The 25,485-nt window shown below is 43.3% G+C and overlaps 1 protein-coding gene across 1 annotated transcript in view; it reads right to left on the bottom strand.

Moving 5' to 3' along the window:
• Galntl5 (polypeptide N-acetylgalactosaminyltransferase like 5) overlaps positions 1-25,485 on the bottom strand; it is a 43,064-nt gene that overhangs the window by 9,746 nt on the left and 7,833 nt on the right. Inside the window, exons 2-7 of the mRNA XM_037203737.1 lie at positions 25,237-25,476; positions 22,164-22,281; positions 18,152-18,318; positions 15,455-15,577; positions 13,607-13,856; positions 1,926-2,043 (exon numbers count right to left, since the gene is read on the bottom strand). Of these exons, the coding sequence (XP_037059632.1) occupies positions 1,926-2,043; positions 13,607-13,856; positions 15,455-15,577; positions 18,152-18,318; positions 22,164-22,281; positions 25,237-25,444 (984 nt within the window). The 5' untranslated portion in view covers positions 25,445-25,476. The remainder of the gene's footprint in view (positions 1-1,925; positions 2,044-13,606; positions 13,857-15,454; positions 15,578-18,151; positions 18,319-22,163; positions 22,282-25,236; positions 25,477-25,485) is intronic.

Below are 25,485 nucleotides of genomic sequence, written 5' to 3'. Positions count from 1 at the left end.
TTCAGTTGTAGCCTCAGATGTCAGCCACAGGAACCATTTGTAGGCATAATTTTTTAGAGTTTTTTGTTTCTTTGTATTTTGTTTAAGTTTTCAAGACAGGGTAGCCCTTGCTGTCCTGGAACTTGCTCTGTAGAACAGACTAAACTTGAACTCACAGAGATCTGCATGCCTCTGCCTCCTGAGTGCTTAGATTAAAGGCGTGGTGGCACATGCCCAGTTTAAAATTGTTATTTTGTTTTCAATGGCTAGTGTCAAGAGAGTACTTAAACTAGTTACTAATTCACATGCTTGTTTATACAAAGAGAGACCCAAGCATACTTCAGAGATTCAAAGCAGCCATTGGGAATAGAATCATTGGAAATATTGGGCTAGGAATAATTGATTCATTTGAACAGGAAGTTAGCTGTCATTTACTGTCTGTGAGGACTGTAGGACCAGAAATGCGACACATTAGCCTTTCATTATATTTTAAATTTTATTGAGAGAGAGAGAGAGAAAGAGAGAGAGAGAGAGAGAAAGAGAGAGAGAGAGAGAGAATGCACTCATGTATGGTGGATGGCCCAGCTCACATGTAGAGGTCAGAGGACAACTTTGGAAGTTGATTGAGCTCAGATCCTCAGACTTGGCAGCTAACAGCAGGCACTTTTGCCCACAGAATCATTTCAATGGCCCCTACACTTGCTTTCAAATACACATACCTTTCACAAAAAGTGGTTCTATTCTGAGATACAGAATGTGCTTATAGTTAAGTCCTAAGAGAGGAAAAAATATTGGGCAGAGGCAGGCAGTGGTGGTGCACGCCTTTAATCCTAGCACTTGGGAGGCAGAGGCAGGTGGATCTCTGTGAGTTCGAGGCCATCCTGGTATACAGAGCGAGATCTAGGACAGGCTCCAAAGTTACACAGAGAAACCCTGTCTCAAAAAAAATGTATGGGGCAGTATTCCTAGAGAGCAATGTAATAAAACAAGGGATTGCCAACCAAATGCAATAGAAAGAGCCAGAGGCCTGGGCATTATAAAACACTACCCAGGTCAGAAGGGAGCGCATGAATGGATGGGGAGATGAAAGTAATGAATGTGTGAGATGGTTCCAAGTAGGAGCTTGCAGGAGAAGCATTGCTGAGACACCTGCGTACACACAATAAGCCTGTGAAGTCTGTGCTGAAAAGGACAAAAATGGATAAAGAATGAAACAGGGCCGGCAAGAGGACTCAGGCAATGAAGCACTTGCCATGTAACCATGAGGATCAGATTCGATCCCCAGAACCCACTGTAAAAAAGAAGCAGTTGGGTGTGGTGATGCACACTTGTGATCTCCACACTGAGGAGGTAGAGATGAGAGGATTCCTAGGACTTGCTGGCCCACCAGCCTAACCCGCAAGTTCTAGGCTAGTGAGAGACTTTCTCAAAAAATAAGGTGGACGACACCTGAGGAATGATACCTGAGATTGACCTCTGGCCTCTTCATGCATACAGTGACTAAAATGGCCAGCTACCAGGAAGAAAGGGAAGGAGGGAGGGATATAAAATTCCAAACAAAAAAGGGAGGGGGATAGAACTATGAAGACAGTTAGAGAGCCCACATAGATTTGACTGTCTTGTTAGTTTACTGCACCATGCTTTGAAAACAACAAAGCATATGGTCAGGGGCTTTAATGGCCCATGAGGGGTTTCAGGGAGCCCCATCATCTGCTGCATGCATGCCCTTGCATGTGTCACCAGACCAGTCCTGCATGCTCATGGAGGAAACAATGTGAACAGATGAAAAGTCAGATTGCACTGGTGCTCAGAGTAGAGAAGAGCGCGAGCCCAGTAGGTACCAAACTGGGTTCCTTTCACCACAACAAAATCAAGCATCAGGTCTCCCTCCATACACACGTAACTACACGGGGGAAGAGGACAAAACAAACGGAGGTCCCACTTACTCTTAGTGAAAGTTCCACATTTTCTCCTCCCCAAAGATCCATGTCCTTGTCATACTGTCCAAGTTCATTAAAATAATGTCTGTCTATCGCAAAAATTTGTCCTGCCATTGCAGGTGACCTAGAAAGGAGTAAACAATATTAAATAAATTCCAGAGAGACAGTGGTCTCCAATTTCTCTAAAAACATATGAAATGTTGCTGTTGGCCCAGTGATTAAGAGTGCTCACTGCTTTTGCAGAGGACCTGTTTAGTTCTCGGCATGCAGGCCGGGCCGCTCCCAACCACCTGTGACACAGGCTCCCGGGGTCTGGTGCTCTCTTCTGGCCTTTGTGCTTCTTGTAGCCGCCACTCCACTCTGCACTTGTAGGAGATCCACTCTTTTTTAATTCCACTTGTGTGAGATGGTATGGCCTCTGTCTGTTTGTGACTGGTTCATCTCAGTTAGCATACTGGCCTTTAGACTCATCCATGTTGTTTACAAATGATGGGATTTCACCTTTCATTGGCTGAACATTATTCCCTGTGTGCACGCGCTACATCTCCGTTATCCCTTCCGCTGTACTAGACTGACTCATGGATGTTGTTAGCGCGAGAGTACAAATGAGAGTACCCAGGTCTCTTCAACACCCGGATGTCATTTCCTTTAGGCACAGTCAGGGGTGGGATTGCTGGGCCATAGGGAGTTACTCTACTTGAAAGTTTGGAAGAACCATGATACTATTTTCTAGTATCTATTTACATTCTTGGCCATAGAAGACAGACTTGGCTGTCTTAGTGGACTGAGAAAGCACCTAGTGGGGCTTGGATTTGCATCCTTTAATGAGGAGGGTACTGAGACGTTTTTTGTGTACCACTGGCCATTTGTATTTTCTCTTGAAAAATGTGTATTCATGTCTTACGACTCTTTTTTAATTGAACTTTTTTCTTGTTGTTGAGTCTCTTATGTGTTCTGGATATTAACCCCTTGTCAGATATATATGTGCAAACATTTTCTCGAATTCTGTGAGTCCTCTCTCTGCTTTGTTGACTGTTTCTTTTGCTCTGCAGGAGCTTTTAGTTTGATGTAATCTCATCCTCCATTTTTACTTTTATGGCCTGTACTTTTCAGAGTCTTGGTCACCAAATCTTTGAGTAGTTGAATGCCATAAAGCATGTCCTCAACTAGTGGCATTCTAATTTGGGGCCTCACATTCCCATCAAATTTGTTTTAACTTTTCTATGTTACTCATATTAGTTACTTGTGATAAGATACTGTGACAAAGCAATATAAGGACGGTTCTGCATCTTTGCATGGCCTGAGTCCTAGAACCCTGACTAGAGCTGACAAGAGAATGCAGAAAGGACAGACACACAGATGCATTGACACAGAAGCTGGGATTGGGTGGTCTTTGGTAGCTCTGATGGAGTAGCAACAGCACTCTGGAAGCTCAGTGTGTTTACTGTATACAGTTGGACAGTGAGGCAGGGTTATCATACACAGCTGGAAAGGAGGCAGGTTTAGCTGATCTCACTCAGCTGGAACAGTTTCTGTGGGGAACAGTCTTCAAGCCCTAAGCATGGAGCGGGGGCTGTGGTGGACATTTTTTGCACATGCTGTCAATAGTCACACTTGGACCTGAGGAAGACTTCGCCATCCCTCTAAACTTCATGGTGCGGAAAAGCTGTGCCACTCCATGGCTGAGGCTTTGGAGTCTTTAACAAGGATGTGCCTGGCGTGGACCGTAATGTAACCTTTGCTGCTTCACAGAGTCCCAGCATTTCAACATGGCAGACCCTTTCTCCTGCACCTTTTTAATTTCTTTCTCTTTTTCTTTCTTTTTCTTTCTCTTTCTTTCTTTCTTTCTTTCTTTCTCTCTCTCTTTCTTTCTTTTTCTTTCTCTCTCTCTCTCTTTCTTTCTCTCTTTCTTCTTTTTTTTCCCGAGACAAGGTTTCTCTGTCTAACAGCCCTAGCTGCCCCTGGAATTAGCTCTGTAGACCAGGCTGGTCTCGAATTCACAAAGATTCGCCTGCCTCTGCCTCCCAAGTGCTGGGCTTAAAGGCATGTGCCGCCGCCGCCGCCGCCGCCGCCGCCCAGCTTTATTTTTATTTTTGATTTTCCCTTTGGGAAATTTTGCGTGGGCTTTGGTAAAGGATAAAAATGTGTACAATGGTAGCCTCTCTAAACAAAGTAATTATTTGGAAAAAAAAAATCCCTGCCACTGTGGAACTAGGAATTCCGTCATGCTCTCCTAATTACACCAAGAACAGGAAAAGTTAGAGATTTACTAGACACACCTGATCCCAAGGATGAAATATCTACAGTTCAGTTCCAGAGCCTGAGGCCATTAAGGGCAAGAGTTCAGTTAATAAATGTTGTAGAGAAATCAGAATGGTACAGTATAATGGGAAAAGAGTAAAACAGAACCTTCCCTTTTGGGATCCTTATGAGGGGAACAGTAAGTTCCCATATAGTAAGACTAAGAAATTGTAGTATAGTGTCTGCTCCCCAGAAGAAGTCCTTCTCCCAAGGTCAAACATTTGGAAAGGGTCTCCATTCCCTTGGGGGCTTGAGGAAAGTTCCTGCTTGATAAAGCAGTCATTCTTCTTATCTCTAGCAAGAGGAACTTGTGGCCCTTCTTTAACATATGACTGGTGCCTATTGTCAAGGTCAATGCTGGATTCCTCTACCCCTGATCTCAAGCCACACCCCAGCTCACACGCCCCTTGTCTCCCCTTTAATCCTATGTGTAACTATAGAGTGTAAAAGGTGTAGTCTTTTTTTTTTCAGTTAAACACTGCTGGCAGCTGTCCCAATTTACCCTTAGATCATGTTGTCTTCTTCCTCCTCCTCCTCCTCCTCCTTCTTTCTTCTTTTAAGATGGCCTCACTACATGCAGTACACTGGCCTGGAACTCATGGAGATCTGCCTGTCTCTTCCCCCTAAGTGCTGCCAGTTAGAAGTCATCACAGTAATCCTGGAGAGAACTGATGACTGGGGTTGTACCCTGGCAAAGGGAGTAATGAGATGACAGTAAACAGGATGTCCAGTCTAGCTTGAGGACGGACCTAACAGATTTACTGATGAGTAGGACAGGGGTATGGGACGATGACAGGAATCTAGGTCGACACTAGGGGTTTTCCACGTAGCAGATGGAGTTGCGGTCCACAGAGATGAGAAGTCTTGGTTTTATGGGAAGCTTAACATTCAGGCCAATGTGAGGTATGCATTCAGCATCTCAGTGGGAAGGCCAAGCAGGCAGCGGGTGCAATTGGATAGTGAGCCTGGACTCCTGGAGGCTGTGGATGAATTTGGGAGTCCTGTTGATTTCTCTTCTCACTGCTGTGACAGAATACCTGGCAAAAGCAACTTAGAGTGGGTTGTTTCAGCTCACAGGGCCCGGGTGGAGAGATCATGGTGATGGAGCAGGAGGCTTTGGTCCAATTGTACCCTCAGGACAGAGAGGGAGACGCTGGTGCTCAGCAAGCTTCTGTTTTAATTCATTCCAGGACTCCAGCCCATGGGATGGTTCCAATCACACTTACAGAGGGGCTTTCCACTTCAATTAACAATCAAGACACACCTTTATAGGCATACCCAGAGGTATGGTGAATCTAGATCCTGTTAAGTTCATAGTCAATATTTTTTAATATTAATTAATTTATTCTGTGTGTGTATATTTAATGTAACAGAGAAGGGAGTTTTAAAGTTGTATAGATGCAAAACAGTATTGTATAGGTACCTGTGTGCCATGCATGTGTGTGTGTGGAAGCAGAGGACAACTTGTAGGAGTCAGTTCTTTCATGTGGGTCCATGTGGGTCCCAGGAATCAAACTTGGGTTGTCAGGCTTGTTGGAAAATGTCTTTTCTTGCTGAGTCAACTTGCTGCCCTTACAAATAAAAGTGTTTAAAAAGCAGTCGTAAAAGATGTATAAAGTGTTAGGAGCATCTGGAAAAGTGAAGAATCTCATGCATGTGAATGACATACAGGATTTGCATGTTGCATTGGAGTCAGAGTCAGAGATGGACACTGATGACAGATCCTCTGATGACAGGGCTTCCAATCCAGGCAAGCCTGGCAGTGACTTCAAGTTCCAGGACCTTAGTCAAGTTCAAAATCTGTATTAACTATTGCAGGAGTCATAAATGTAAGATGGATTAAGAATAAGTCTGCGGGCAGGCAGAAGTAGAGTGAGGAACAAGGGCGAGGCCCTGGGTACTTCAAGGTGAAAGCAACTTGCAGAACAGAGAGATGATGCTTAACAGAGAGGATGGGGAGGAGACCCAGAAAAGTGGGAGGGGCCAGGGGATGGGTGTATGCAAAGGGAAGAGGTGGTCAGTGGGTGAGATACACCAGCAGGAAACTCTAAACTGGACATTGGGATGAAGGTCACAAGTTTTAGCCACAAGAGGTGACAAATTCTTACTGACATGAGCTTAAAACACCAAAGTTCAAGCAGATGTACAACTCTTTCTAGTGCCTGTAACACAAAAGAGAAAGGCCAGGCAGTTGACAGGAAGTGAGGTCAAAGAAAGTAAAGTTGTAGTGTAGGCACTAAGATCAATAATTAATAAATGGGACCTCATGAAACTAAAACACTTCTGTAAGACACTATCAATCAGACAAAGAGGCAGCCTACAGAATGGGAAAAGATTTTTGTCAACTCTACATCTGATAGAGGCCAAATATCCAAAAAATATAAAAAAAAATCCAATTGAAAAATACAAACCTAAACAGAGAATTCTTAATAGAGGAATCTCAAATGGCTGAGAAACGCTTAAAGAAATGTTCAACATTCTTAGCCCACAGGGAAATGCAAATCAAAACTACTTTGAGATTCCATCTTACACCTGTCAGAATGGCTAAGATCAATAACAAAACTGACAGCTCATGCTGGAGAAGATGTAGAGCAAGGGGAACGCTCTTCCTTTGCTGGTAGGAGTGTAAACTTGTATAGCTACTATGGAAATCAGTATAGTGATTCCTCAAAAAATTGGGAATCAATCTATCTCCAGACCCACTCCTGGGTATACACCCAAAGGACACTCCATTCTACCAAAAGAATACTTGCTCAACTGTGTTCATTGGAGCTTTATTCATAATAACCAGAAACTAGAAGCAACCTAGATGCCCCTCAACCAAATGAAGAATGGATAAAGAAAATATGATACATTTACATAATGGAATATTACTCAGCTGTTAAAAAATGACATCATGAAATTTGCAGGCAAATGAATGCAACTAGAAAAAAAATTATTCTGAGTGAGGTAGCTCAGCCACAGAAAGAAAAATATGTATGTATTTACTAATAAGTGTATATTAGCTGTTAAGTAAATGATAGTCAAGCTATAATCCATAGACCCAGATAGGTTAGGTAAAAAGGAAGGTTTTAGGGGGGATGTATGAATCTCCCTGGGAAGGGATAATAATAGATCTTGTGGATGGACTAGAAGCAGGTGGGGATACTGGTGGGAGGGATTGGGGGGTCACATAGTAGAGGGAGAGGGTACAGGGAGAGACAGCTGGAGTTTGGAGGCATGTCTAGGGCTGTAATGGAAGATATAGAGTCTGAACTGGCCATCTTTCATAGTCAGGCAAGGAAGACTTCCAGTGGTGGGAGTGGATTGCACTGAGTTGTTGGCTGAGAGGGTCCCATGGAGCGCAGGTTGATGCTAGGACAGAGGGTTGCTGTAGCTGGAGATATCTCCAGTCCTGCCAGGGCCCACAGCCACTCGGACCCAAGTAAACACTCAGAGACTTACATATTTATAAATTGTATGGCCCTGGCAGGCTTCTTGCTATCTAGTTCTTATATCTTAAATTAACCCATATCTATTATTCTATAAGTTGTCACATGGCTTGTGGCTTACTGGTACTTTACATCTTACTTCTCATGGCGGCAATGGTGGCTGGCAGCATCTCCTGACTCAGCCTTCCACCTCCCAGAATTCTCCTCTCTGCTTATCCCACCTATACTATACTTCCTGCTTGGCTACTGGCCAATCAGCATTTTATTTATCAATCCATCAGAGCAACACATTCACAGCATACAGAAGGACATCCCCAGCACTTCCCCTTTTCTTTTTTTAAAAAGGAAGGTTTTAATTTTAACATAGTAAAATTAAATATAACAAAACAATTATCAAGCAAGAATTATGGTTATAACATCTGGTCTATTTGTATTTGGCAAAATTAAAGAAGATATCTTATCTATCCTATATTTGTGAGTATAAGGTTTCATATCTAACTTATCTTTTATCATAACTAAGGAAATTATAACTATCTAGTCTTCGACTACATCAAAGACCTCAGAAGGATATAATATTACCTGAGAAATGGGAGAAGGATGCAAGCAACTTTTAGGAGTCTTAAGAAAGTAGACAGAGACAGCTGGCAGCCTGGACAGTCATCCAAAGTTTCTCTGTAAAGTTGGGGCATCTGTCTTCAACCCACAGGCCTAGAGTCTCTTAGTCACTTTCTCTCTGTGTCCTGTAGAATGTCTGGCAGTTTCCTCTGTGAAGCAGGGACCTGAAGGACCATTTTGCCAAGCAAAGTTTAGTGGTCACCTTCCTGTGGGTCCTGCATGTCCAGTCAACCAAGCAGTCCAGGCAAGAACAGTTTCTTGCCCAAATGGCTATTTTTACCAAGAAGAAGATAAATTCCATATAGAGTGTCTTCAATGCCCATCCTCCTCTCTGAAGTAAATCGGTGCTGCTAGGAGCAGACATGTTTCACTGTCCAGGAAGTCTAAATTTTTAAAACATTTTAAATGCTGTATTCTGTAGGTCTTTGAAGTATTTGAAGATTACCTACCTAATTGAACTCTATCTATGTATACCTAGAAAACATGACTATAAGTTTGACTATCATAGAAGACTAATTATTAATCTATATTTTAAAATTATCCATTACAATCTAAATGAGTTACATAAACATAATACCTCCAATGAGAGTACAAATATATATACAGTATAACAAAATTAAGTTTAAACTTGTATCAATAAACTAAAATCCATAGCAATATAAAACATTTTTAAACAAGTTGTTGCTCTTTAAAAGTAGATTCAGGCCAGGCGGTGGTGGCGCACACCTTTAATCCCAGCACTCGGGAGGCAGAGGCAGGCGGATCTCTGTGAGTTCAAGGCCAGCCTGGGCTACCAAGTGAGCTCCAGGAAAGGCGCAAAGCTACACAGAGAAACCCTGTCTCAAAAAAAAAAAAAAAAAAAAAAAAAAAAAAAAGGAGATTCAGTAATCTACCCTTTTATCTTATGATATCTATACTATCTCCTTTTCTTCTTTAGAAAGAGATTGCATTTATAATCAACCTGTTTTAAATAAAAATAAACATTCATAAACAATGTTTTTGGAATTTGGGCATAGATTCTCATACTACTTCCTGCTGGATGAGGACACTGTATTCTTATGGGGACACAAAAAGAATTTTAGGATTATGGAGTAGTCTGTGAGGATGTATCGTCTGAGTCAGTTGCCTTGAAACCGTTCTGGATGTTGGATCATCTGGGCCATGGTGTCATCGGAGACCTTTCAGGGGGTCTTGGCTGGTCAAACCTGATGTATCTTAATCTGAAAAAAATCCATAGCCTCTTGCTTTCTGTGGAAACAAAAGCAGAGCCTCCTTTCCAAAGCAACATATCCTTAGACTAGATAGTTACAATTTCCTTAGTTATGACAAAAGATTAAGTTAGATGTGAAACCTTAGACTCACAAATATAGGATAGATAGGATATCTTCTTTAATTTTGTCAAATACAAATAGACTAGATATTATAAATAGACTAGATATTGTAACTGTAATTCTTGCTTGATAATTGTTTCGTTGTATGTAATTTTACTATGTTAAAGTTAAAACCTAAAAAAAGTGGGGGCAGTGCTGGGGATGTCTTTCTGTATGCTGTGAATGTATTGCTCTGATTAATTGATAAATAAAATGCTGATTGGCCAGTAGCCAGGCAGAAAGTATAATATAGGTAGGACAAGCAGAGAAAAATTTCTGGGAACAGGAAGGCTGAGTCAGGAGTCACCAGCCAGACACAGAGGAAGCATGATGTAAAAGTACTGGTAAGCCACGTGACAACTTATAGATTTATAGAAATGGGTTAATTTAAGATATAAGAACAGATAGCAAGAAGCCTGCCAGGGCCATACAGTTTATAAGTAATATAAGTCTCTGTGTGTTTATTTGGGTCTGAGCAGCTGCGGGCCCAGGAGGGTCTGGAGAAAACTCCAACTACAGGTTGCTTTCTAAAATCTGACAGTGGGGGTGGGGGACATTGCCAAGAACAACATCCACACAGCTAGTTGAATGTAGAGAGGTCGAGCTGGTGCCTGCATGGAGCCTTCACCCCTGTGTTCTAGTCTCTTTGATGTGAGAAGGTACTCTGCAGGCTATGGAAAGAGAAACCTAGACACCAACCAGCTACAAAACCCTCAACCGATCTGTCCTGCCTGCAAGATGTGCTGGGGCAATGGTGGCCCAGAACTTATGGGAGAAGCCAAACCAATATCTGGTTTAGCTTGAAGTCCATGCCACAAGAGGGAGCCCAGAGTCCTAGAGTAGAACCAAACACAACCGGGGAAAAAAAAAAGACACCCTAGTGATATTCTGCTGTACTCATAGATCAGTGCCTAGTCTAGTCATCATCAGAGAGACTTGTTCAGGTAGCAGATGTGTGTGGGTGCAGAGACCCACAGCTAGACATGATGCAGAGAGAGAGAGAGAGAGAGTCTAAATTGGAGGTCTCTGATCAGGGAACCTCAAAGAGGAGGGGGAGAAAAGACTGTAGGAGTCGGAGGGAATAGAAGACACCCGGAGACCATGGCTCACTGAATCAATTAAGCAGGGCTCACATGGGCTCACAGAGACTGAAGCGGCAAGCACTGAGCTGCATGAGGCTACACAAGGTCCTTTGCATTTGCCTGCTCTTGGGACTCTTTTTCCCCTGTGGGGTTACTTTATCCAGCCTTGATAATTAGGGCTTTTGCCTCGTCTTATTGTGTCTTGTTTTGTCCTGTTTGGCTGTCATCTCTTGGTGGCCTGCTCTTTTCTAAAGAGGAAACAGAGGTGAGGGGAGTGGATGTTGGGGGAAGGGAAGAGTTGGGAGGGTTGGAGGGAAGGGAAACTGTAGTCAGGATATATTGTGTGAGAAAAGAACCTATTTCCAATTAGAAAAGAAAAGAAAGTAAAGCTGTGTTTGTTTTTATTGAGAAAGCAGCTTGTCTGTATTCTCATAGGACCATTCTTGTCTGCTGCACTGGGTGCTGCATGTCCCCATTGGAGCACTGGGTGGCAGGAGTCCTCTCTGGCACACTGGTCCACCAAAAGACCATGACTATAGACAGCCAGCGAGCTCGGAGCATCTAAGCTCCCCCTTGCAGTAGCACTGTGTGATACCATGCTGCTACCTGCCTGCCCTCTTCACGGCTCTGTGCACATTCAAGAGCAGAGAAGCTAGTCTAGCTCCAGAATCATCTGAATGGGTGGGAAAGGGAGCCAGCAGGTGATCTGTCCTTTGTAGTCCCAACCACAGGCTGAGAAAACCTGATCAGTGGGGACAGCCAGGGAATAGGCAGGTATAATGTAAAGTTTTTGTTGAGAACAGGCTTCCTGAGGCTGGGCAATCTCTGGAGTGGGAAGCAGGAGTGCTGAAAGATGGCTGTTGCTATGTGGGCACATACAAAACTGCATAGTATTCCAGGGGGGTCTTCCATAAACTACTATGTAATTTCACAACTATACCTTCTAGTTCCTTAGTTTTAATTCTATCCTTGAGTTATGAGTCAAGACTGTGTCTCGAGAGTAGCATGTCCAGGTGTGGCCAGACAGTATAGGCTAAGGAATACAATCAAGGTTAGGGAGAAGAGGGTGATTGAGAACAGGACTGTGGTGTCATAGACTGTGGTCCATGGATGAGGCACTGCACACTGGTTTCTATCTGCTCAATTTTGACAAGAGTACATCAGCTCCTGGGAAGGAGTAAGGCACACAGAGGGTGGAAATGGTTTGGTACCAAAGACCCGCAAATGTATGGCTGCAGTGTGGTGGGATGTAGCCACTGGGGTGTCAGCTAGAGGAGGACAATGAGGAGGGGAAGAGAGAGAGAACAAAGGTCTGCAGGGATGGTGTCTGAGAAGCAGAGCAGGGGACAGTGTGCTTCTGGGTGTGTTCCTTGACATGGTGTCATGTCCAATAATACCAGAAGAAGCCCAGGAGATGGCAATCCACATGAAGTGGGTAACTTTATGGGCATTTGATTCTCGTTACTTCAGAGTATTGCACTCTAGAACTCACAAGTAAGGAAGTGTAAACATGACTGTCAGGCCACACAGTTCCACTCCAGGGTTAGAAAATGCAGCTGCCTGGTCTGGGAAGCATCTCATATCAGAGTTTCCAGGAAATGTAGACCTAGCCTTCAGGAAGCCCCTCCAGATGTGGTCACCTTATGTTCAGATTTACAAACACAGTTTCCAAGACAAAAGAACTAGGAGAGTCGTGTTCCTCTCAACCCAGGAAGTTACACCTGGAAACACTGGAGCAAAGATGTCCACACTTCCTAACCGTGCCAGTTTGCTCCTTGATCACCAGACAACTTCTTCCTGCAGCTGAGAGAAAGATGCTGAGGGCTAAGATGCTCAGTCAGTGAAGTGCCGGGTTTGCAATCATGAGGACAGGAGTTTGATCCCCAGAACCCATCTAAAAAGTCTGAGCATGGTGGCATACACTTGAAACCTTAGTGTTGAGGGAGTGGAAAGAGGCAGATCCCTGGGGCCTGTTGGCCAGCAATTCTAGCATACTTAGTGAGTTCTAGGTCAGTAAGAGACTCTGTCTCAAAAACCAAGGTAGACAGCTCCAAGGAACAACACCTGAGATTGACCTCCACATGCATACAGAGACTTATGAGCACACTTCATGCAAACACACACACACACACACACACACACACACACACACACACACACACACACACACAGTGGGCATTGGAAATCAGGGCAGCATTCACCAGCCATGGTAGCTTCTTTTTTTTTTTTGCTCATTTATATGTCTGTAAATGCAACAGCTTTACTCGCACAGAAAACCGGAAAATTTTCACAAATGACAATTGTATTCAATGAGGCACTGTGGAATGCATCTATCCAACATCACTTTAAATTTCTTCCACAGACCTAAGACTCCACTGGAGGCTTTTTCAGTGGCCACTCACAAGGGCCTACTTTGAGGCGGTTGTTAGCGAACGCCATCAACCTCATGGCTCTAAAAATCAGCACGGTGGTCTTCTTTAACCGCATAATAGGAAAATGATCATAACCACAAAAGGCCTCTCACGGTGACTCAGCATGCTCCACCATCAGCCATGGTAGCTTCTTGAATGTGGTGTGGCACATGGCACAGTATCACTTGAAACAAACTCAATACTTGAAGAAACAAAGTGGCAAGCTGGGCATAGTGGCACATGCTGGGATTAAAGGCGTGTGCCGCCATGTCTGGACGAATTTGTATCTTAATAAATCACTATTACCCATTAAATAGACTCATGTGAACTGATATTAACAGCCAGGGCTACATATAGAAATCCTGCTAAGAAAGGAAGGAAGAAAGGAAAGAGAAAAAGAAAAAAGAAGAAAGGAAAGAGTGGCAAAACAAAACTTTGATTTTTCACTTACAGTCCCCCAAACAAGAAGAATCTCACCGGATGGGTTTACTTTGTCCTTCTGGGCCGTCCAGCTCATATGAGAAAACACTGTCCCATCTAAAGCCCAGGTTCCAGTCAAAAGCTCCCCTTACAATGGGTGCCGCTATATAATCCAGTGTTGTTTCATCAATGACATCCATCAGAGGGCACACCACCGTTTTGTGGTCCTTAGCAATGGCATGCAGTAAGGGCTCCAGCCAAACTTTATTCACCTCACAGTGGCTATCCAAGAACACCAGGATGTCCCCTGTGAAGGCAAGAGCAGACTAACGTTGGTTTTTGTCTTAGAGTTACTGTTGCTGTAATAAAATATCATGACCAAAAACAACTTGGGGAGGAAAGGGTTTATTTGGCTTACACTTCCACATCATAGTCCATCATTGAAGGAAGTCAGGACAGGATTCAAACAGATCAAGAACCTGGACGCAGGAGTACTGCTTATACTGGCTTGTTTCTCATGCTTGCTTAGCTAGCTCTTATAGAACCCATAGAGCCCAGAGGTTGTGCCATTCTCAATGGACTAAGCTCTCCTACATCAATCACTAATTAAGAAAATGCTCTACAGGCTTGTCTACAACCCTTATGGAGGCATTTTCTCAACTGAGGCTCCCTTCTCTCTGATGACTCTTGTGTTTGTCAAGTTGACATAAAACTAGCCAGCAAGGTCCCCTAGGGTAAAGATATTCAGTCCAAATGCAAGCTGGATGCGATGAGTATTCATTGACTACTTACTATATGCCGGTTCCTCAGTTGCATTGAGGGAAATGAGAAATACATGTTTTATTTTGTCCAGAAAGGTGAGACCCCATGTACTGTGAGTGTTCTTAGAAGGCTAGAGAGCTGCAGGTTAGAGGATGGCCTAGAGAAAAGTCTAGCAGAGTAGATAGACCTGAGAAGAGCTTTCCTTTTCAAAGATCCTTTCAGGAGACTGGAGAGATGGCTCAATCATTAATGTGCTTACAAGCATGAGAACCCAAGTTTAATCCCTGTTACCTACATTAAGAAAACAAAACAAAACTAAACCATCTGGGCCTGGTGACCTGTTCTTATAATCCTAGTGTAGTGGGTAGCTATTCCAGCTTTGACCTCGAAGCACTGCCCCTAGGTGACAGCAAGTAACTGCCACACCTGCCTGTGACCTGCCCCTGGGACATGGCCAAGAAGAGACCCCTTAAGACCCGAGATGCATACATGCTTGCTCTCTTGGCTCCTCATGATCCTGGATACTGGACTGCAGACCAAGTCAGAGATCTCCAGAGAACCACGCTGGACTACACCTCATCTCTCCCAGATTCTGTAACGACCCTTTATTGGTTGTAAGTTACCCCTGAAATAAACGTCTTTTAATTACCAGATAAAATGCGTGGAATTGCCTTGTTAATTGCCGCTATATACTAGCACTGGGGAGTTGTAAACAAGTAAATCCCTGAAGTATGCTAGACAGCTAGTCCAGTCTACTTGATGAGTTCCAGGTCAGTGAGAGAACCTGCCTCAAACAAACAAAACAACAGTGATGGCACCTGAGAAATGATGCCTAAATTTGACCTCTGCTTCTTTGTTTCAAGACACAAGAACCTGGAAATCTCAGAGGGTGCCATCTGGAGTCTCGTCCACACCTATGACAGGAGGGCAGGAGTTTGCTGTTTTTAGACAGTCATTCCCATTATTCTACGTTCTGCTTTTCATGGCTTCAGGTCCCTGGGATCAACTGAAGTCTGCCATGCCTGTCTTGCAGAGTCAGGCTGTGAACCTTGATACTGCGAGCCACATGACCCTTTCCTACTTAGTGACAGTACAAGGAGAGCAGTTAACACACCGGCTCCTGGCCTAGAACAACGTTCATACCTGAAGCGCGGGAGGCGCCAATCATCCTTGATCTAATGAGACCCTCTCTCCTTTTGTTTCTTATTAATTTAATCTTCCCACGAAAAAGTTCCAGCTGATAGTCCAATATTTCTTTCAAATCATCTGAAAAAAAATTTGACATTTGACAATTTATAAACTGCAACTATAGTAATTCAAACATTGTCATTATGACCAATTTCTAAAAGCCCACTACTGCTCAGATTTTAATGTGGCCCTGGTTAGCCTCATATCCACAAGAAAAGTGGTTTATAATCAAACCGTATAATTTTTGTGCTTTTAGTGACATGTCTCTGCTTTACTACATCCTTATTACAATTTAGTAGAAAAAGTGTAGGTTATAAGGCTTTTGGTATAACCTGATTTTACTACTAACTACACAAGTTGTGCTGTGATTAATTTTGCTTCTAATTTTGTAGTGGCTTGAAGGTGAATTATCAAACCAAGCAAGTTCAAGAGCCACCTGCACCCATTCCCTCAAGCTGAGGAAGCCCATTGGCACTGTCTGTGGCCATGTTCAGGAAAGACAGGTTTCAGTTCAAAATTTGTTATACAATTCATGATGAAGTCATTCATGATGAAGTCATTCTGAATTAGTGTAAGGAATATATTGATCCTGAGTTCCATTGGAACATAACACCCCTCGTCCTGTGTTTGCAGCTCTACATGAGTCCAAGGCTGATGTCAAGGAATGGAAGAGATGACTGGTGTGGCAGCACACTTGGGGTCCTGGCCACCAGTAGTGACCCTCTTGGTCTCTTTTGAAGGGAACTAAAATACAAGATGTATATATAAGCAGGTCACTAGAGATCATGGACTGAATGTTTGTGTTCACCAGCTCCAAATGCATATGTCAAAACCACCAATGTGATAGCATCTAGGAGTAGGGATTTGGGAAGTATTAGATCATGAGGATGGAATCCCCATGAATGGGACATTTATGAAGAGGCCCAAGAGCTCACTTGATCCAAAGAGGATTGAGCAAAAGGGCATCAATCTAAAAAACAGAAAGAATGCTGTTACCAACAACCTGGTCTTATTGGCACCCTGGTCTCAGATCAGTGTTTGTTGCTCAAGACACCTTGTCAAACTGACAAGAGACCACCATGTCTCTAGACTCTTGGTGCTATGCTGAAAGGCTGGCAGATATGATCACTCCTGGAACTGCGTGCTGACTGTGGGATTTGTGAACTTCTGAGTAAGAAAGCAGAATTCTTCTGACCAGTAGGCACATCTGTACCCTGCACCCAGCTTTACTGAGATTTCCTGCCCAGCAAGCTATAGACATCTCAGCTCTACTGAGCAGATAAGGTAGTATGAGGGAAGGAAGAAGCACCCATCCCATATACAAGACTCAGTTGGTGATGATTGCTATGGAAATGTGATGTGATAGGCATCTGGCCAATATCATATAACTTCCAAACAAAGTAACATCAGCTTGGGTCACACCCAGAGCAACCTAGTGTCACTTCCACAGGGTGGCCTTCCTGGAATATCTTTTCTTCTCAGCATACCTTTTTTTCTTTCAAGTTCATCATAGACTAGCTTCTCAGTGGGTTGGGTGACTTTGCAGGCCTGAAATCTATCCAGTATTGACATCATTATCCGGGCACTCCTGGCTTGCCTAAGGTTGACACTCAGTTGTAAACAGACAATCAATTTCAAAGTCTAAGCATGTGTAACTAGACTTTGTTCTAGTATCCTTATTCTATCCTAAAAAGTAAGCATAGAGGAATTGTTACTTACTTGCAGTTGGTTGAGTTCTTTCTTGTGAAGTACCTAGCTTAGGTCATCTCCCTATTAATCTCTCCATATTCATCCATTCATTCATTACTTATTTTTGAACAGGGTAGCAGTTCAGAATGTTCTCCTATAGCTCAGATTGGCTTTGAACTTACTTTGTAGCCAAGGATAACCTTGATCTCCTAATCCTCTACTTCCACTTCCTTGGTGCTGGGATTGGAGGTGCACACCACCACACCCAGTTTATGCAGTGTTGTGAATTGAATCCAAGGCTTTATGCATGTTAGACAAAATACTCTACCAGCTGAGCCACATAGACATAGCTCCCCATGTTCTTGAGATAAAATTCCAAAAGTGCCTTTCATGAGTAGTCCCTTTTAAATAACTCCAGCTTTATGCCTTTTCCTGAATCCTTCCAACTCTGCACTCATACATAAACTTCATAAAATGCAGAAGTGTTCCATGCTCACCCTGTTTTGTCTCATTTTTGGCCTTTAAAGTGCCATTTCTTTTATCGAAAACGTTTTCTTACTGGCCATTTGAGCAACCCTAGCCTATCTGTCCTCTTCCATTCAGATGGCACTTCTTTCTGAAGTGATCCCTAAAGTCAAGGCAACCCCTTGTGCTGACTTCATGGACCCATCATGAAAGGGTCTGGGTCAATCTTTTCCACCATAAGCAATGAGTGCAACATTTATGGCATTTCCCTCAACAGCTACCAGAAACATTCTCTGTGTAAAACATACAAGTGCCAAGCCATGTGTGATGAAGCATGCTCATAAATTCAGCACATTGAAGGCAGAGGCAAGAGGGTCAGGAGTTCAAGATGGGGCTAGCCTGGACTACATGAGACCATTTCCCCAAAACAAAAACAAATCTCAAGTATCACTAGAGAAAAATGCCACCTTCCAAATAGACAGTCAATGTTTGTCTCACCAATTTCACTCATGTCATCAACCAAAATTATTTCTTCAAGGAAGTGGTGTGGAGTGAGGTTCATCACACTAGACACTGTTCTGAGCAAGGTGTGAAATTCTTCATTATGAAAGCATATGATGATGCTGGCAGTGGGTAGATTGAATGGGTAGTGTTTCTGATGACATCTGCAAGAAAATAGGGAGAGAATTAGTCATCAAAAAAACCTCAAGTGTTCTGAGGCCTTCTTCAAATGCCAATCCTTACTTTTGCTTTCTTTAGTTAAGTGAACATTAGGACAATACAATGACAGTACATTAAAAAATACAAAAATTATGGTTGGGGATTTAGCTAAGTGGTAGAGCGCTTGCCTAGCAAGGCCCTGGGTTCTGTCCTCAGCTGTGGGGGAAAAAATGAACAAGCAAAATGTCCTTAAATTTTTAAAAATTATTTTCGTGTGTATGTATATGTCTGCAGCTATGTGGGCATACACATGTGCATGCAGTGCCTGTGGGGGCAAGAGGAGGGCATCAGATACCCCAGAGCTGGAGGTCGAGGCAGTTGTGAGCTGCCTGACCTGAGTGCTGGGAGTCAAACTCTGGTCCTCTGGAAGAGTTGTAAGCCATCTCTCCAGTCTGTCCTTCAGTTCTTATTTTTTTAACCTGTATTTATTTTGTTTTGTGCATGCCACAGTGGGCATGTGAGATGGTAGTACAACTTACAGGAGCCAGCTCTCTCCTTCCACCATGTGGGCTTCAGTCTCATGTGGGGAGCAAGCTCAGGTGTGCAGATGCCACCTTGCTGGCCCCATTTAAATTCTTATGCTCTTCTCACACTTTGGAATTATTTTCCCCTTTATAATTTCTGTTTCTTGACATTCCATCTTAGGTCTACTTTGAAGATAATATAAAACACAGATCCGTATATTGGTGTCTATTCTAAAAATAGTGGTCTAAATTCATGGAAAGGTAACTTCAAAGTAAATTTACTGTGCTGTATTCTTTGCTTTGGTTTCTGAGTTTTATTATTATATTTGTGACACCTGCTGTGGCCAAGAATTTTAGTGGAATTGGTAGACTACATGTCCTTCAAGTACTGGCAAAAAGGTCATACTACTTTTGTGTTAAACAAGTGAAAAACAGAAGTTAAGATCTAGTATATCATTATTTGGAGTTAGCCTCAGCAAAAATAGAAGGGAGTGTATTGTAAGGTGACCCAAATACCTCTCATGACCTAGTTATAGGAAGACAGTTGGAATCTCAAGGAAATAATGGGATCAGAAGGCTGAGGGCCATCTGGACTGCTCTCCATCACTCTGACAATAGCATTGGGGTGATAATTAACAGTATCTCCAGCCTACCTCAAAGGTTAAGCTTTAGTGAGTTCATAGGTAGTGATCTCAGTTCAGAACAGTGTCTGGCATATATTAACTATCCTATACAAGGCTCAACTTGTAACCTGTAACCTGTAAGCTTGTTTCTACTTCCTTAAAGCCACAGAGGGGGAAATGTGGGTATCAATCAGCCTATCTTTGGGATTTTGTTTTGTTTTTTAGACATATCTTACCATAGAACCTTGGCTGGCTTGGAACTTGCTATGTTGATCAGGTTGGCCTTGAACTTGCAGAGATCTGCCTGCCACTGCTTCTTAGGTGCTAAGATTAAAGGTGTGTAAAACCACACCCGCATTCAAGGATAAATCAGAAGGACTTTCTTTTTCCCCATCAACAAAAATTCATTGGTTCATATTGGCTCAGTGGCCACTCTGGAGGTAATTAATTAGGGCCAGACAAGTGAAGTCAAAAGAATAAAGTCATCATTCCCACTGAATTACGTGAAAGGGGAAATATTTCCTGGACGATTCCAGGGCAGGAGGGACTCGGGGGATGAGTCAACAGGAATTTTCGGTGTGTGTACCTGCAGGATAAACATGTATTGAAGGCATTTTGAAAGGAGAGTGTTTATCCTCACTAACATCATTAGCCCAGTGGGTGGTACTACAGAAAGTTCAGCTGCTGAATGGAAGCTGGCACCATGCTCAAAGGAATAGAAACCATGTGAGGTGGCAACCTGGCAAAATCTGGAGTGGTAGGTAAGCACACCATCTGCACCCAAATGGATATGACCCAAGAGCAGAGCGATAGAAGCCAGAATAAACACGGCAATTACATCACACTGAAAACCTGCATGACAAAAGAAATCACCAACAGGATGAATAGATAACCTTCAGAATAAGCAAAAATACTTGCAAACATACATCTGACTAGGGATTGAGAGCCAGATTGTTTATCACTAGAGTCAAAAAATTAGCAGAGTGCTATAACTCAGTTAGTAGAGTACTCATCTAGTCCTGGTTAGATCTCAGGACCACATAAAACTGGGCATAGTGGTACACACTGGAAAAATGGAGGCAGGAGAATCAGAGAAGTTAGAAAACTTTCTTGGCTACATAGTGAGTTCAGAGCAAGCCAGGAATACATAAGACACTGTCTTTAAAAAAAAAAAAAACAAAAAAAAAAACGGGCTGGAGAGATGGCTCAGTGGTTAAGAGCACCGACTGCTCTTCCAGAGGTCCTGAGTTCAATTCCCAGCAACCACATGGTGGCTCACAACCACTTGTAATGAGATCTGGTGCCCTCTTCTGGCCTGCAGGGACACATGCAGACAGAATACTGTATACATAATAAATTAATAAATCTAAAAAAAAGAATTTGTACTGTATCAAGCTGATAATAGAAAAAAATTAATTAATTAATTAATTAAATGAAAAAAGACAATAGTTTAAAAAAAAGAAAACAAGTAGTCAATGGGTATATTGAAAAATATACAATACAATAAAATATTCAATGCCACTATTCATTAGGGAAATGCAAATTAAAACTATGATGAGATTGATGAGAAATGTGGAAATAATGAGAATGTGGAGGAAGATTAGCACAGCCATTGTGGAGGACAATATAACCCAACAACTCTGCTCTTCGATATACACTCAGGTGTAATCCAGTCTATATAAGAGATGTCTGCCCCTCACTTCTGTGATTCTCCTGCCTCCACCTCCAAACACTGAGGTTGCAGGCATTCGCCACCACTCTTGGTTTATGTGGTGCTGGGAGCTAACTCTGGGCCTTGTGTGTGCCGGGCAAAAACTCCAACCGAGCCACATCCCAGGCCAAGTTTGTTTGCTTTAACATGACTCAATTACACTGTGTCATTGTGTGCAAGCGCTCCATCTCTTGAGGGTGCACAGTCATGAGTGGTGTTTGTGGCTTCACATGCTTGTGCTGTACACATATCACACAATACAGCAATATGGTCCACTCCCCAATTTCCTGGAATGTGGCATTACTAGAGAGTGTATCTTTTCCTTACCTTGAACATTTTTCTTTTAGCTAATGGGAACTGATAATCTCTTCCAGGAAATGATTGGAACATAAATGATTTTAGGCATCAATAAACATGATACTGAACAGATGAACCTCAAGAACATTGTGCTAAGTGAAATGAGCTAGTCCTCCAAAAGACAAATTCTGTATGCTCTGACTGTTTTGAGGCCTCTGGGGTGGTCAAATTCATAGACGCTGTAAGTTGATTGGGGGAGGGGAGGGGTGCAAAGTTTCAGTTCAGATGGTGCTGTGGTTGTTCACCACTGTGGCTGTGCATGATGTCGCTGAATTGTCCACTAGAAAATCGTTAACAGCAATTTTATATGCATTTTACCACAATAAACACAGATAACTGAAGACACAATGAAAAGGAAGCAGACTATGAAGAAAAAGATATACAGATATCCAAAGCATTTTCTATTGGGAATTAATGCTTTGGCCAGAAGCCCTCACTTGTGACTGAGTAAAAACTTTCAAGGGGTTTATTTAACTCTTAAAAACCTCTACAACATATTCTGCCAAGGGGGGGGAGGTGGTCTTCACACCATAAACATCAGGATCTTGACATTGCCTGACTTAAAGTCCTAAGGAATTTGTACTACAAGATTTTTAATGTGCTAAAATTAAAGTTTGGTTAGTGGCAGAACATACATTTTATCCCTGGAATCTGGCACCTCTCTCACCATGCCCAGTCTTCTACTGATAACAGCATTAAGTCCATATTGCTTAAATTCTTGGTGAAATTCCGGCTCTAAAAAGCCAATCTTATCTGCAAGAAAAGGTCATTTGAGTCACATAAGTAAAAGCTTACTACTGCTGTCACACAATGCAAGTCACAGAGCCGTGCTGTCTTGACTTTTTCTGAACAGTCGTTTCCTTGGGCTCTAAACTACCCCCAGGCGACAAAGTAAAAGGTGAAGGCCCAGAGCATTGGCATAACCAAAGCCGACTTCTCAGTAAAGCGTTGACACTTGGCCCTAACAGTGCGGCAGCGGTCCCTTCTCCCGTTGTCTTAAATACCCGGCAAAAGCCACCAAGAAGGGAGGGGTTATTTTGACGGTGGTTCTAGGAGAAGTCCATTATAGAGGGGAAGGCGCTGTGACGGCAAGGACCTAAAGCAGTCAGTCACATGGCATCTGCAGTCCGTGAGCAGAGGGCAGTGTGTTCAACTTGCTTACTTTTTCCTTTGTATGCAGTCCAAGGAATGGTGTCATACACACACACACACACACACACACACACACTCACACACACACTCACTCCATAAATGCCACACAGGGGTGAAACACAAGCAGCCGCAGATAAAACATCATTAGCAAACTTCCAAGAGAACAAACTCGTTCTCTGTAACCCAAGAAAGAGCTGGGGAAAAGGGTAGCCTAATAACAACAAGAAGAAAAAACACAGAACTTGGCAAAACTTGCGTGGAGACCTTTCACCTCACCCTCACCCTAAGGAAGCAAGCAGCAGGATCCCTCTTGCCCCACCTGGTGGTGTCCGTGGGGCCAAGCAGCGCCGAATCTTCCACTGGTCAGCAGCATGCAGGGGTCTCCGATCACCCTGCTGGGTGGTGCCTGGAGAATGACGGGAGGAGTTTGGGGCCTCACCGGGTGGAAACTGGAGATGCTGAGTCTCCCTGATGTATTGTCAGGGGATTGTTGAACCTCCAGCCGCCCCCCCCCCCCCACAGCACGATGGGGCAGGGTAGAGCCAGGTGGCTGTCTATTTCCCCTTCTCTCTCATGAAACCCAGCGGGGAGCTAAACACTGTGAACCAGGATAGTTGATTCGTTGAACCTGGTGGCAGTGAGCACTAGAGGACTAGAGCCTTTTAACCCTGGTGTCCGTGGGGCACAAGGAGGGGAGGAGAGACAGGACTGGCTGACACTGTGCCCAGTGACAAGGGCTCCATTGAAGTGGAAACAAAAGTGACCTCAATTCTTACATCACCTGTCTACTCCAAGATGGTGTGCACATAGTGCTGTGGGCAGATGGGGCAGGGAGGGCTTGTGGCACGAAGGTGATAGAACGCTCCTCCTTACCTGTTCCTCCTAATAGAGGACAGAAAGGACCAACAGGAGCATCCTCACGGTCTATACCGAATGGCACACTTACACTCAGTATCGCAGAAGGGAATCAGTGCTGACACACTGTTTATGGTCTGTTTGTTCTGAGGTAACTCTGTGCTAGGCCAGACGCCCCTGGAGGAGTACAAGATTGATACTAGAGCAACTAACTATATCCATTGTTTACTTGAGCCCAGACATCCACAGAATGAGGGAAGAACGAAAGAGGTGACGGTGAGAAACAGGTGTAAAACTAATTTCAAAAGTGTGGCTGGCCACCTTAACCAGAATGGCAAGACTGAGCTCTGAGTGACCGGCGGCCTCTGTCCCTGCCCACCTCCATGATCTGTTGGGTAGAGATGTAATGGAAGACAGACCTTTAGACTACTAATCCTCTCTCTCTCAGATTGCTGGTGCCTGAATAATAAAGTGAAGTATTAAGATTCAATTTCTGTCTTTGCTCACTGGCTTTTGTGAATGACAGGCAGACACCACAAACCATTTTTGCTTCTAGTTGCACTACACCTCAGTGAAGGAGATCTGCTTGAAATCATACTAAAGTGTCTCACAATATTTTTAATGTCCAGGATGCAATAGAAAATGTCATACCAAAAGCTGAATGGAATTCAAAAGGACAACCGATAGTTGCTAACACTGAGTGAGCATCACTGCAGCAGCATCAGAAGCAGACAGAAAAGGGAGAGCTCAGCTAAGGGATGGAAAGGAAATGATAGGAATGGTGATTACAGTAATCTAAGTAGACTCAGGGTAACTCTAAGTAGTGGTTAAACCACACAGAGGGCAGAGCCTGAGAACTTGAGGTCAGGTCAATCGGATTGGTGTGGTGTGAGCAAGAGAGAGATGGACTAGAAAGAAAAAGATTCTCAGGGACCCATGGCATAACTAAAGAGCTAACTCTGTATTACAGGAGCTACAGAAGGAGAAGAGAAAAAGCGGGGGGGGGGGGGGGCAGGGTATAGTGTGAGAGCAGGGTAGGGCTGCTGCAGAGGGGCCATCCTATGTCTTACTCTTCCATGATGCTGTCAGCAGTGCCCCAGAGCAGTGCAGAGCCCAGGACACAGATCTGACTTGTAAGCCATTTATTATCTCTTTATTGTTCTCTTCACCTTTGGGGGCTTATTTTCTTAAACCAGACCATCACCTGTGTAAACATAAACACCAATCTTACAACAGTGAGTGTTGGGGGAGAGCAAATTCCAAGAGGATATCGACATAGACTATCTCCAGACATGTTAAACTATGCAATGCCAGAACTGCCGTACGGCAGCGTGCCAAGGATGTGGAAGACACTGGTGGATTCAGGCAACGGCTGCCTTTGAGGTTGATAGATGGGGAAGGACCAGTGGTGACATTTCTGTTGCACCTGTTGAAATTCATTTCTGTGGAAAACAGAAAACTGCCTGAGGCTAACATAGAAGATTACATAAAAATGAATAATTGAGGTGGTACATGCATGTGTATATACCCCATTGAATTCTGTGTATAATATATCCATATATGAAATATTGGCCTAAGGAAGGCATTCTTTTACACTTCCAAATACTGAATCTGTGATATGTTGAAAGTAGTTAACAGAAACAAATCAGTTTCTTCCTGGGTATAATTTTGGTTTTCCAGGTTCATCTGTATCAGACTTACCATTAATAACTTTCTGTTTGGGAGTTTCCTTTGAGTCACGGTTTTGCTGGTACACGTTTTTTCCAAGTGATCTAGCCTTGATAGGTTCCTGGGTTTTCTTCAGTGGTTTATTCTCTTGATTGTAGTGAGAATATGCCATTAACACAGCAGTCCAGAGCCCGAAGGCCATGGATCCACATAATAAACACTGAGCTATGATAGTCTTCATTGTGGAGTGCACATTTTTAAATTCCAATTTTCCTAGACAAG

This window comes from Peromyscus leucopus, chromosome 3 (genome assembly GCF_004664715.2).
Source record: "Peromyscus leucopus breed LL Stock chromosome 3, UCI_PerLeu_2.1, whole genome shotgun sequence".
Lineage (NCBI taxonomy): Eukaryota > Metazoa > Chordata > Mammalia > Rodentia > Cricetidae > Peromyscus > Peromyscus leucopus.
The sequence above is the reverse complement of the archived record's forward strand: the minus strand, read 5'-3'. Positions and strand labels throughout refer to the sequence as shown.